Source organism: Podarcis liolepis, assembly GCF_965112155.1.
Source record: "Podarcis liolepis genome assembly, chromosome: 5".
Taxonomy (NCBI): domain Eukaryota; kingdom Metazoa; phylum Chordata; class Lepidosauria; order Squamata; family Lacertidae; genus Podarcis; species Podarcis liolepis.
The window spans coordinates 8361993-8376109 of NC_139556.1; the positions used below are offsets into that span (position 1 = coordinate 8361993).

Consider the following 14117-nt stretch of genomic DNA (forward strand, 5'->3'; position numbering starts at 1 on the left):
AGGTGCAACAGTTCTTCAAACAATCATTAACCAAAGAAAATCTATATCACTGAAAAAGATGTAGAGGGAACTAGATGGGAGAAAGTAACACTTTTGAAGTGAAAAATGCCAGAAAATGAGAGAAAATGAGAGGATCATAAGGCACGATTTCTTACCTTCTCTGCTGTTGAAGATTTCCAGAGCCTGTTACTTTCTCTAAACTTATGTGTTTCTCATGTACAAAACTGAGCATTGCTGCTGTGCATGTTTGCTTACCTGAGGACCCTCTGCTTTCCAAACATTCAGGTGTAAATGTTTAGTAATAGTGACATGTGATAGGCAGCTTCCTGTAGCTTTGCTAGAGCCCATGCAGCTGAAACCTATCTAGTTATTACAGTTACAAAATTCAGCAAACAAACAGGAGTCTGAGGGAATGTTCCCAGCCGCCTCAACCCCAAAACATCTAAAAGTGCTTTTATTTGTTTAAATTCCCATCCTGCCCTTTCCTCCCAATGGAGACCACGGCAGAAAGCGACACAGTAATAAAACAATACAATTAAAAACCAAACCAAAATGCATTTAAAAACAATTGAGGGTGTCTAGGAACTTTTTAAAATAACCACACACAGAGAAAGCTATAATTTCAAGGTTACAGGTGCCAACTGGGCAGCACTCAGCTTACGTCATCAAATTGCACCCCTATTTTCCCTGTGATATTCTTAAAAAAATTAAAAAGGAAATCTGAATGGAACAGAAGTGTAGTCTCCACAAGTCTGGATCTAATTGGCACCGTTCTTGTGTCTTTTCAAGAAGTGTAGTTTAGATGTGTGCAGTAGCATATCGGGCATGCACCTTTAACTTTCCACACCTTCACTATTGTCTTTCCATCTCACTATTGACGTTTAGTTTTTTTAATGGCCTCCTTGAGCGCTTTGGGCTAGCTGGAATATGTCCTTCAACTGTGATACTGTCTCTTACTTGCCTGGATGGAGAACAGAAAGGTGTGTGAGTGGAAAGCAGCCAAGTGTATCAAGGTAAAAATAGCATCCTTTGCCACACTCCTTTTTGCTTCTTGCCCTGCCTGCTTTTGCCTCTAACCTTGGTCACCTGCGGGCAGTTCCTAGACATTTGCCTGTGCAGGGATGCAATCCTCAGCTGAACAGAAGATTCCTTATCCCTGCAAGAGAGGACCAAAGAATGGGCAAGAGGGTTTTCTCTTAATCCATCTAAAGTCCTCTCCAGGTGAGGGCCAACAGATGATCAGAAGTGGGATGGCAGGCCTAGTGCGCATGGGGACATTTCAGGCAGGGCTGATGAGAGCATCTCACCACACTTTTGTCCTCTTGTGTCCAGAACAGCTGAAGAGGACAAGTTGCAGACGAAACAAGGTCTTAGGGTGTTGAAAACTCCAATGTACACGTTCCAATTGCTCATCCGGATTCTTCGCCTCATTTCCATCTCATCAGAGTCTAGACACCCACAGGGGCAGGAGTGGGAAATCTTGTTGGCACCAAGGGCCCTACTTGGTAGTGGATGGCGAGTGAGAAGTTGCACATGCTTGGATACACACACATCTCACAGGTAGGAAAGCAGTAGGATCTCAGCAATCACACTGTGTAATACCCCCTTCTCAGCTGCCCAACTGATTGGCTCTGGGAATTGCTGAGAAGCATGATGATCTGGTGCCTGCTTCTGCTCCAGAGCAAGGGGGAGACTGAGGGGACCACAGTGAATCCACCAGCAGTGGGGAGGTGGGATGGGTAGCTCACTCATCTCTGATTTAGAGGATATAGAGAGGCCAATACCCATATGTCTAGCCCCTTTGAGGACATCAGCTTCCTAGCTCATAAATGTTTCAAATGCTGGTTTGCTGGAAGTGCCTTGGGCCATAAAGGTAAAGGGACCCCTGACCATTAGGTCCAGTCGAGGCTGATTCTGGGGTTGCGGCGCTCATCTCGCTTTACTGGCTGAGGGAGCCGGCGTACAGCTTCCGGGTCATGTGGCCAGCATGACTAAGCCGCTTCTGGCGAACCAGAACAGCTCACGGAAACGCCATTTACCTTCCCGCCGGTGTGGTACCTATTTATCTACTTGCACTTTGATGTGCTTTCGAACTGCTAGGTTGGCAGGAGCAGGGACCAAGCAACAGGAGCTCACCCCGTCATGGGGATTTGAACCGCCAACCTTCTGATCGGCAAGTCCTAGGCTCTGTGGTTTGACCCACAGCGCCACCAGCGTCCCGCCTTGGGCCATAGCGGGGAGTCAAAAAGGGTCCAACAAGATATTCAGATTTTGTGTCTGACACCACATATTTACAGAATCAGCTGCACGGAAAGGTGGGGAGAAATGAAAATATCCTTCCCTTACAAAGGAATGGGTTGATCCCATCAGTGGGAAGCGTTGTGATGTCAGAGGCTTTTTCCAGATAACATTTGAACATGTCATTAGTGCCCAAAAGCTTACTTTGGAAGCGGCGTAACCTCCCCTAAGAAACCTACATGCATTCCTTTTTTGCCCCCGCCTGGATTTGTTGAGGTCTCAGGACACTCCCAAAATATTGCTATTACAAAACAAAAGGGATCCCATGTCACTCCGCTGCCCTTTATAAAGCTGCTGCAAAAATTGTAGGGAGCCTATCTGAGGATTCACTCCAAAGGAGAGGGAGACACAGGCGAAGGGAGGAACAGATTAACGGATCGAGTTTCAGGTTTCAGCCACTCAGAAAGAAGAGCCATGTGCCCGGTCACTCGCTGCAGCTTCCTGAGGTTCATCCTGCTGGCCGCCTGTGGCTGCAAGGCAGCTACTGCTTTTCCCAACGCCTCGCCGCTACTCAACCAGAACTGGGGGAACACAGACAGACTCCTGCACTTGTACACGTCCACAGCAAGAAACAGCTTCCACCTGCAAATCAACTCCAATGGCCATGTGGATGGAAGTCTTCACCAAACCGTTTACAGTAAGTACCAATGAAAGGTTGAGGGGAGGCGGAGATGTTTCTCTCAGTTTCTCATTTTTCCAGTAATAAATCCAGTTCACCACTTTACAACATTGCTTGCCTTTTTAAAAAAAAGTCCTCGTGAAAATTTGTCAGCATTTCTCCCCATCCACACATTTTCATCCACAATTATGCCTAACATCATTCATTTCTGTATGTTGTTTTCATTTCATCTATGCATTCTTACGGAAACTAAGCCCCTAACCTTTTGTGAACTGCTTTGGGGTTTTGTTTTGTTTCTTTTACAATCAAAAGCCGTATAAACTTTACGAAATAAATCGATGGCAACATAAGCATTTCCGTGCACGTTATTTGCTTGGAGAACTGTGTGGCAAAGTTTGGAGAAGTGCGGATTGTGAAGGGCAGATTTCTTTGAGTTTGCATATAGTTTGGTAAGGTGCGAACTGCGGAGGTTTGCAATAAAAATGTGACCTAGAACGACATTCCCTCCATCCTGCCCCTCCAGAGGAAGAATGCTGGGAATAAACAAGGGAAAATGGGCTGCCTTCATTTGCTGTTAGTGGATTCCTAGAAGTATTATTATAACAGCTGCATTACCCAGTCCACTATTAATCCCATTTTAGGTGGAGAAACATGAAGCCCAGAGCTGTTCTCTAGTCCTAATGTTTAATATGGAGATTTAATATTTCAATATCTGTAAAAGTGGCAGACTTATTAGAAAGAGAACGTGCCCATGGTTTGTTTCCATTAAGAAAAACCAGAAACTGAGCTCTAATTAAAAGCACGATTCAGTCAAAAAATAAACGTCAACTGCATCGTGCCTTAAATTTCAAATATATACAGAAACGGATTTATTCATTCCTTTCACTGCAGACAAACTGAAGCACAGCTTTGCATAGAGGACAGGGAGCGTTTCCTGGACACGTCTGCATTTTCCAAATTTTAGGGGGAATTAGAACCTATATTTTGTAAGTGGAAATATTCATTCCACAAGCAGGGACCCACGATAGAAAAGGGCTGTTCTCGTGTTGTCTCTGGACCAGGAGCCTTGGAGGAAATTTGTTTCCTAGATCCATTTCAATCAGGGTTTAGGCCTGGTTTGTCAGGAGGAGGCACATAAAGAAAGGCCCCAAGGGATGAGTGCAGGGTCATATCACGAGAGACTTGGGTATTATGGTCCTGAGCTATTTATGGCTTTATAGCTCAAAACCAGCACTTTGAATTGGGCCCGGAAACTAATCGGCAGCCAGTGCAATCGGGCCAGGATTGGTAAGCTCAAACAATCGGTCCAGAAAGATATCATGGTCGATGGTATCAAAAGCCGCTGAGAGGCTGAGGAGAACAAGGACACGGTTCCCATGTCTCTCCAGACAGAGGTTCTCATAGAAGGTGACCAAAGCAGTTTCTGTGCCAAAGCCAGACCTAAACCCCAATTGATCTCGATCTAGAAGACCAGTTTCCTGCAAGACATCTGGATCGGGTCCACAACCACCTGCTCAGAAACCTTGCCCAAGAAGGGGATATTGGCGACTGGCCGGTAGTTACTTAGATTTTCCAAATCTAGGGAGGGCTTCTTGAAGAATGGTTTGACCATTTCAAGCCGGCAGGGGCAGCCAAATCTTGCAAGGAAGCATGCATACACACATACAGTGGTGCCTCGCAAGACGAAATTAATTCGTTCCGTGAATTTTTTCGTCTAGTGAATTTTTCGTCTTGCGAAGCACGGTTTCCCATAGGAATGCATTGAAAATCAATTAATGCGTTCCTATGGTCAAAAAAAGTCCAAACAAAGCCAAATTTGGTACAACAAGAGTTTATCAAGTGCTCTTTAAAGTCACACATACTGTAAAGAGCATTTCAAAATTCAAACCCAGAATTTTTTAAAAAAAACAGCAGAGTGGCCCAATGGTCACAGAAAATCATGAAAATGAAAGAAAAAAACCACAAGCTTCCAGATTCTTGCAAACCCCTTCCCAACACCAAGTCCTTGAATTCCAAACACCCCAACCCAAAATCCAAAACCCCCCAAAAAAGTTTTAAAAGCTTAACTTACCAAATGCCTGCAAAAGAAGTTTTGGAAAAGCTTCAAAAATCACCAAAGTCTTTAAAAACCTCAAAAAAGGCTACTATGTACACTGCGTTCTATGAGTTGCTCCTCGAAGTCAAGTCGCAACTGTATTAACGGTGTTAAGAAAAAGGAAACAAACTTGCAAGACGTTTTCGTCTTGCGAAGCAAGCCCATAGGGAAATTCGTCTTGCGAAGCAGCTCAAAAACCGCAAAACCCTTTCGTCTAGCGAGTTTTTTGTCTTGCGAGGCATTCGTCTTGCGGGGCACCACTGTACACAGATTGCGGCAGAGGTATTGTTTAGGGGTTTTTGTTGGGGGAGGGAGTTGTTAATTTTTTATATCTTTATTTTGGATCTTATGATTTATGTGAAAAATTTTCAATTTGGTTGTGTACTCAATATTTTGTTCATGACTACTTCTGTTACATTTATAGTTACATATTTTGCGTGTGTTGTAAGCCGTCTTGTGCATGGTTTGAACTTTGGAAAGGAGGCATACAAATAAATGATTGATTCTTTGCTTTTCCACGGGGTCTAGCAAAAAGGGAGGTGTGGTGTGATGCCTCAAGATCAATGAACTGCTTGCCAGAGCAGGTGAAAAGTTTTTAATCAGCCAATCACTTTTTGCCTTAGCACTCCTTCGCTCGATATGTACCTTCATACTTATCTTTGGATAAGTGAATAATAATAATAATAATAATAATAATAATAATAATAATAATAATAATTTATTATTTATACCCCGCCCATCTGGCTGAGTTTTCCAGCCACTCTGGGCGGCTCCCAATCAAGTGTTAAAAACAGTACAGCGTTAAATATTAAAAACTTCCCTAAACAGGGCTGCCTTCAGATGTCTTTTAAAGATAGGATAGCTGCTTATTTCCTTCACATCTGAAGGGAGGGTGTTCCACAGGGCAGGCGCCACTACCGAGAAGGCCCTCTGCCTGGTTCCCTGTAGCCTTACTTCTCGCAATGAGGGAACCTCCAGAAGGCCCTTGGCGCTGGATCTCAGTGTCCGGGCTGAACAATGGGGGTGGAGACGCTCCTTCAGGTATACAGGACCGAGGCCATTTAGGGCTTTAAAGGTCAGCACCAACACTTTGAATTGTGCTCGGAAACGTACTGGGAGCCAATGCAGATCTCTCAGGACCGGTGTTATGTGGTCCCGGCGGCCACTCCCAGTCACCAGTCTAGCTGCCGCATTCTGGATTAATTGCAGTTTCCGAGTCACCTTCAAAGGTAGCCCCACATAGAGTGCATTGCATTAGCGGGAGATAACTAGAGCATGCGCCACTCTGGTGAGACAGTCCACGGGCAGGTAGGGTCTCAGCCTGCGTACCAGGTGGAGTTGGTAGACAGCTGCCCTGGACACAGAATTCACCTGCGCCTCCATGGACAGATGTGAGTCCAAAATGACTCCCAGGCTGCGCACCTGGTCCTTCAGGGGCACAGTTACCCCATTCAAGACTGACATCCATCCTCCAACCGCACTTATATGCTATATGCACTTATATGCTATATGGGAGGCTTAGAATAATAGAATTGTAGAGTTGGAAGGGACCCCAAGGGTCATCTAGTCCAACCCCCTGCAATTCAGGAATCTTCTTGCGCAACGTGGGGCTCAAACCCACAACCCTGAGATTACGAGTCTCCTGCTCTACCGACTGAGCTATCTCCAGAGCATCAGTCAGGACCAGACATTACAATGCTTGCCCTGCACCTGCAACACGTATAGCTTCCCAGTCATCCAAATACAATAGTTACAACCAAGCTGGCAACATGAATCTATCCATCCAATTTATTCAAGCTATCCAAGTGTGTAACCAGGAACAGCTCATCCAGGGGCGTCTTACCCATAGAGGCTAGTGGCGCGGGGCACTGCGGTCATCTGCAAGGGATTCCCACATGGCAGGGTTAATGCTGCCAGCCTTAATCTCACATTTGCAGTCATCTTTGTAACACAAGAGTTGGTTTGCCAATTGGCCAACTCCTCATACATTTCAGCATGTACAGTGGTGCCTCGCAAGACAAAAAGAATCCGTTCTGTGGTTCTCTTCGTCTAGCGGTTTTTTCGTCTTGTGAAGCACGGCTATTAGCGGCTTAGCGCTATTAGCGCTATTAACGGCTTTTAGCGGCTTATCTGCTTATCGGATCAGCTGATAAGCGGCTTAGCGGCTTAGAAAAGGGGGGGAAGGGGAAAAACCCGCAGGAACTCGCAAGACATTTTCGTCTTGCGAAGCAAGCCCATAGGAGATTTGTTTTGCGAAGCACCTCCAAAACGGAAAACTCTTTCGTCTAGCGAGTTTTCCATCTTGCGAGGCATTCGTCTTGCGGGGCACCACTGTACAGAAGTATAGCATTACATATAAATATTAGCATACATATTGTAAACCAAATTCGAAATGAAGTGATAGCATACCAGAATACACTATCTTTTCTTAGAACTTTCCTGTTCCGATTAAAATTGTGGGCAAGCTTTTTTGCCATACCTCAACTAAAAAATGGAAGGGTTAGCCAGATAACTCTTAATACTTTGGGACTGGGTCTTGCCCTATGGCCACCAGATGGGCATCGTTGGTTTACGGCATTAAATTATCTCCTAATGTTTAACCATTTAAATTTCAGGTGCCCTGATGATCAAATCTGAAGGTGCAGGCTATGTGGTGATAAATGGCGTAAAAACTGGGCGCTTCCTCTGTATGGATATTAATGGCAATATCTTTGGATCGGTGAGTTCTCATATGAATTTTTCTGGCATCTTTCAAGTGGTGCCATGTGCCACAACAGCCAAAGTGTGATTCTTTAACTTGGAAATGCAATAAACCGGTTCTGCTGCACTTCTAAGGAAACCATTGTCTTTTACCCTTTCGCTTATGCCTGGGATATCGTTTTCCTTCAGGCCCTTGCAGTTCTTACGAGACACAATGATTTATGAAGGATGTCCCACATTTCTTTCTGCCTGCACAACACCACCGGCATGCCACACCTGTGCTACAGACAACACAGAGGGCTGCACAATTTGCCCTCTTCAGTTTGATATTGTGAAACCCAGGGCTTTACATAACTGTGAGGCTGTTAACCTAAGAATAGGTAAAGGTAACGGGACCCCTGACCATTAGGTCCAGTCGTGACTGACTCTGGGGTTGCGACACTCATCTCGCTTTATTGGCCGAGGAAGCCGGCGTACAGCTTCCGGGTCATGTGGCCAGCAGGACTAAGCCGCTTCTGGCGAACCAGAGCAGTGCACGGAAACGCCGTTTGCCTTCCCGCTGGAGTGGTACCTATTTATCTACTTGCACTTTGACGTGCTTTTGAACTGCTAGGTTGGCAGGAGCAGGGACTGAGCAATGGGAGCTCACCCCGTCGCGGGGATTCAAACGGCCAACCTTCTGATTGGCAAGCCCTAGGCTCTGTGGTTTAACCCACACCGCCACCCGCCAAACTTGGAAGATGTGAACTCTCTTTCCACCCACAAATATGCACACAATCCTGGCAATCACTCAAACAACTGCCAATCTGCATGTTCCTCAACAAGTATTTCAGATCAAAGTATGCTGCTTTATATCAGGGATGGAGAAGCTTTGGGGCAGGCAAGAGGGGGCGCATCTTTATCTCTTCCCCTGCAGACCAACGGCTTAGTCATGTTGGCCACATGACCCGGAAGCTGTACACCGGCTCCCTCGGCCAATAAAGCGAGATGAGCGCTGCAACCCCAGAGTCGGTCACAACTGGACCTAAGGGTCAGGGGTCCCTTTACCTTTACCTAAGACAACCCATCTGCCCATCACCTTATGACATAATGACATCAGATAATTGTCCAGTGCGTGGTCTAGTCCAGTGTTTCCCAACCTTTTTTGGGCAAAGGCACACTTGTTTGATGAAAAAAATCTCGAGGCACACCACCATTACAGCCCCGTGACGTCAGCGCACAGCGTCACGCCGGGAGGAACGCACGAAAGTGTAAGTTTCAATTTTTCCCCCTCCCCCTTGCCGGGGAACCTCCAAGCTTTGGGGGTGGGGGGGGGAGGAGGCAGCAAAGCGAGGGACTGAGGGACTCCTCCAACAACAAGGGTTGGGGAAGAAGAGAAAGGGCTATTCCGCTCCAGTCCTTTCTGAAGGAGCTGAGGGTGGGGGTCCTCCGGCGCCTTCGGCGAAACGGCGCCGGCCCAGAGCGCTTCTAGGAGGCTGCCTTTGTGCGCGATGTAAAGCCCTCTTTCCCTCCCTCCAGCCCCGTGTCACCTGTGGAAAAGGGGGCTGGATCCAGTGACGCAACTCGGAAAACTGTTAGGGAAGCCAGAGCAGGAAAGTGAGTGGGGGGCGTCGCCACCGCTTTAACCCACGTTTCCTTTTTGAAAGAGAAACTTAAGACTAGATGACCCTTGGGACCCCTGCCAACTCTACAGTTCTATGGCCCTTTGTGGACGGGGGGCAGCACCTGGAAAGACGGGCTAGGGGATAATTGGGGCGGCCGCCTTAGGCACACCAGAAGCGAAGCACGTCCTGAGCTACAAAAACAAACCCAATTCCTGCCTCGTTTTTTGCAGTTTCTGCAAAGCGAGGGAGTCTCCCCCGCCTCCATTCCTCGGTGCCTCCTCCTCCCCCTGCTCCCCACTACAGGTCTCCCCTGCACTTGGCCAGGCCGCCTCGCCCTCCTTCCTTTCCCAGAGCAGTGGCTCAGAGCGCCTCCTTGCACCGCAGGTACACTCCGTGGGGAGGGGAGGGAGCGGAAGCCCAGACCAGCCCCCAACCCGCTTAGTCCGACCCCTCAAACCTTCCCAAAATAAGAACTCTGCGTTCTACAACGTAGAGGAAGCTCATGCAACGCGGAGGCAGACCCCGGCTGGCGTGTGTTAGAGCAGTGTTTCCCAACCTTTTTTGGACTCGCCCGCCTCCCTCCAGGCAACATCTCGCGGCACACTAGTGTGCCGCGGAACACCGGTTGGGAAACACTGGTCTAGTCCACCGGTTGATGTTTTATTGAAACTGCTGCTAAAAAGGAGCTTTTCCTTTCCATTTTAGCAGTGGTTTAAATGCAAACCACTCTGTGCTCCTGGAACAAGGCCCACTCCCACTACACAGCTGGGCACTGTTTGCAAGGAATAGTTCTATGGGCCAAAGTGGTACCCCTGCCAAGCCACATTTGGCTCATGAGATGGAGGTTCTCACCCCTGCTTTATATCTTTATTCACTGCAAAAAAAGTCCAGGTGTCCATTTATTAAATGGTAGCTTATCACGGGACATATAACCATTTGATAAAGCTTAGTTATCACACTTTTAAAAAAAGGATTTCATCACTTTTCTGCTTCTGTGGATTTCTGATCCCCTCCCCCCAGCATTATTTGTTTTGAATGTGGTATTTTTCTGTGCAGAATCTGGATTTATTTTTTATTTTGTTTTATTTTTGGTAAAGGTAGAAGGGTTATCACTTGGAGAAAGAAAATAAGTAAAAACAAAGAACCATTGACAATGCAGTGGGAAAGACTAATAACTCATGAGTTCAAATGTTTTAGATGTGAATGGTTTGGAAGGTACCAAACATCTCACAAGCTGTAATCTGTCAAACAGTAACACTCTTATCTATAAAATACTGCCAATGCTAATTCCATTGAACATGCAATTAAAAATACTAAAATATAAAATGTTGAAATCAAATATCGTAAAGACATTTAGACATACCAAATACAGTGGTGCCCCGCAAGACGAATGTCTCGCAAGACAGAAAACTCGCTAGACGAAAGAGTTTTCCGTTTTGGAGGTGTTTCGCAAAACGAATCTCCTATGGGCTTGCTTCGCAAGACGACAATGTCTTGCGAGTTCCTGCTGTTTTTTCCCCTTCCCCCCCTTTTTCTAAGCCGCTAAGCCGCTTATCAGCTGATCTGATCAGCAGATAAGCCGCTAAAAGCCGCTAATAGCGCTAATCAGCTAATCTGCTAATCCGTCAATGGGCTTGCTTCGCAAGACGAAAAAACCGCTAGACGAAGAGAATCACAGAACGGATTCTTTTCGTCTTGCGAGGCACCACTGTATGTGATAATAACCCGGACACCATTCAACATCTGTAGCAGAGAATTTTGATGAGCATTTTCCACTCGAATTTTAATACTGTTCTGATTGTGGTTGTTGTTTCTTCCTTCAGCACTTCTTCAGTTATGAGGACTGCACTTTCAGACATTGGACCCTGGAAAATGGCTATGATGTCTACCAGTCTCCCAAGTACAACTATCTCGTCAGCCTAGGAAAAGCTAAGCAACCTTTATTCCCCGGTATGAATCCACCACCGTACTCCCAATTCTTGGCCAGAAGGAACGAAATTCCTTTAGTCCAATTCAACACACCAAAACCTAGCAGACATACGAGAAATGCGAGTGCCGATCCCTGTGGCAGTATCATATCAGCCGGAAACCTCTCTGACAACCCAAAGGCGCAATCATCCACATATCATGATGTAGATGATTCACATGCCGAAAATGGAGACCCCAACGGTGCAACGTTCAGCAGGTGGTTTTCAAGCCCTAGGACTGATATCAAAACCTGAACCAATCTGTAACAGTAACCCGTTTTCTGTCCTGACGAGGACATAATCTGAACAATTATTTTAAAGTATTTGAAAAAATGCTTTAGGACTCTTGATACAGTTCACAGTATCAGTTTAGAATAAGGGTTTAAGAAATAATTTCTATATATTTTTAAAATTCTGGAATGTTTAGGCATTTTTGTCTATATATAAAAAAGAAAACGCAGCAACTTTTGGGGTGCCCTGGTTTTTACATTTTGAAATATGGCAACTTGAGGCTAAACAGTACTGAATCAGAATAACCCATGGTCTGACAATATAAGGCAGCGTCATGTTGAGAACTTGTCTTGGAAGCAGCCATAACTCACAGAAGGGATAATTTTGTAATGTCCAGTATCCCCAAGAGTTGTTTCCTGGCAGGTAGATAGATATAGCATGGGGTAAGATGGACCAATGGTCTGATCCTGTGTCAAATACATCACTGTTTTCCTCCCTTCTCTCCTTCGCTGCAACTTTTACTACCAATTGTCCACTGTGTCTAACCATCCCTTATTAAGAGCAGAATAGGTAAAAGGTAAAGGGACCCCTGACCATTAGGTCCAGTCGTGACCGACTCTGGGGTTGCGGCGCTCATCTCGCTTTATTGGCCAAGGGAGCCGGCGTACAGCTTCCGGGTCATATGGACAGCATGACTAAGCCGCTTCTGGTGAACCAGAGCAGCGCACGGAAACACCATTTACCTTCCTGCTGGAGCGGTACCTATTTATCTACTTGCACTTTAACGTGCTTTTGAACTGCTAGGTTGGCAGGAGCAAGGACCGAGCAACAGGAGCTCACCCTGTCACGGGGATTTGAACTGCCGACCTTCAGATCGGCAAGTCCTAGGCTCTGTGGTTTAACCCACAGCGCCACCCGCGTCCCTTGATTAAGAGCAGAATACAGTATAACAAATATGAATCTGCTTCTCTCCTGCGCAAATCATTGCCATAATGTAAGGGATTATTTGAATATTCTCACATGAAATGAAGCAGTGTAAGTGTGACAGATTGGCTACTAAACCATTATAGTCTGAAACAGAGCAAAACTTGGAACAACGTCCGCTACAGCTGAATTGGAACCAGGAAACGTAGCAAATGGACTTGCCTGGTTCTGTTTGCAAGGACCAAATTTTTCTTGACTGAAGCTGTGGGTGAATATATAAGCCATGGATGAGGAAAATAGAAATAAACATCTGTCTGGGGTTTTAATAATACTTGGCATGTGTATGGGAGGGTGGGGGGGGGGCAGAGATACTAAGCAAATACATTTGTTTCAGCCCTAATGTTTTCGTAGCCTTTCAAGCTCTGAATTTTTGGTGTAGCGTGAAGAGATGGCAAGTTATTAATACTACCACAATGGAACATATTTCCTTCAACTTACATAATCCTGCTGAGCTCTAAGAAACAAGCCAAGCTACATGATCAGCAGAATTATATGCCAGAGCTCTTAGTGGAGACAGTATCACTTCAGACTGCAAGTTAAAAATTACATGTTTGAATGCTTTTAAAATCTGTTAACATATCCCTTGCTCTTTGACTTATAGCCAACTGTCATACTCGAAGCAGAAACACTGAAATCTGTAGACTTTAGTTAAGTCCACAGATTTCTGTGGGCAGACTCCAGAGTATGACTTAATTGGATGCCACCCAGATCCTCCACATTTGATGTACACATTTTGTTCATCTCTGCAAAAGCTGGTCCAGGAGCTCCCATGGGGTGCTTCAAGACTTCAAGCTGGTATTCTTCCTTTCTTCAAATCTCTTGAAAGTCCAAGTAGGAAAATAAACCTACAATACGCTGGAGAGATTTCACACTTTTCCTTAGCACACTATAATAACCTATAGTGCTTTTCAGAACGGCTTTTTGTTTGCACTGAACTATGAACTCTTCAAGATAGAATCATAGAATCATAGAGTTGGAAGAGACCACAAGGGCCATCGAGTCCAACCCAAGATACTAGACCTTATTAATAAAGAGACAATTTTGCTGACCTGTTCTTAGGATAAGGGTGCCAGACAATCGTGGTCATATTTACTCAGAAGTAGGTCCCACCGTAGTCACTGGAATTTACTCCCACAGAAGTATGCGCGATTGTGGCCCCAATGCTCAGTTCTAAGGAAACATTGATATTATACTGTCAATTAACCAAGCCGCAGGACTGGCTCCCTGCCTATCACTATTAAGATGGTATACAGAAGAGGTTTCAATGTATGCTTTCCCTGTTATGAATGATTATTTCCCACACTATTAAAACTACAGGACTCTTACATCACTGGAAAATGTAAAATGGCTTTCTCCATAGGTGGATATTCCTAATCTCAAACAACAAGGGAATTGTTGAAAAAAAGAGCCCCTGGATGTTTCCTAGCTAATAGGGAAAATGTGGTTTAATGCATTTTATGTTGTTCTATTTATTTATTTATTTATTTGAATTCTTTGCCGCATTTAAGAGTATTTATTAATATTTATAATGATTATGTATACCCACCATTTCCAATTTGTAATGAAAATACAAATAAACTTTCTGAGAAATAAATCATGCCTTGTTTTCTTCCTCCTGT

The 14117-nt window shown here is 45.3% G+C and overlaps 2 protein-coding genes across 2 annotated transcripts in view; one reads left to right on the forward strand and one right to left on the reverse strand.

Moving 5' to 3' along the window:
* Window positions 1–535: 535 nt before the first annotated feature.
* The window catches only part of TIGAR (TP53 induced glycolysis regulatory phosphatase), a 30781-nt gene continuing 17199 nt past the window's right edge, over window positions 536–14117 (reverse strand). The window contains exon 7 of the mRNA XM_083503578.1: window positions 536–1156. Coding sequence (XP_083359704.1) covers window positions 1151–1156 — 6 coding nt within the window. The 3' untranslated portion in view covers window positions 536–1150. The remainder of the gene's footprint in view (window positions 1157–14117) is intronic.
* On the forward strand, window positions 2265–13198 carry FGF23 (fibroblast growth factor 23). Its single transcript, XM_083503591.1, has 3 exons — window positions 2265–2935; window positions 7628–7731; window positions 11140–13198. Exons 1-3 carry the CDS (start codon window positions 2713–2715, stop codon window positions 11536–11538), a joined length of 726 nt encoding a protein of 241 aa, XP_083359717.1. The 5' UTR covers window positions 2265–2712; the 3' UTR covers window positions 11539–13198.

What these genes read in the sequence shown, in the direction of transcription:
- FGF23 (XM_083503591.1), top strand. Translation starts at nt 2,713, where the DNA reads ATGTGCCCGGTCACTCGCTGCAGCTTCCTGAGGTTCATCCTGCTGGCC. An exon ending in TCTTCACCAAACCGTTTACA is followed by an intron (nt 2,936 to 7,627) that starts GTAAGTACCAAT and finishes TTTAAATTTCAG; the next exon opens with GTGCCCTGATGATCAAATCT. An exon ending in ATGGCAATATCTTTGGATCG is followed by an intron (nt 7,732 to 11,139) that starts GTGAGTTCTCAT and finishes TTCTTCCTTCAG; the next exon opens with CACTTCTTCAGTTATGAGGA.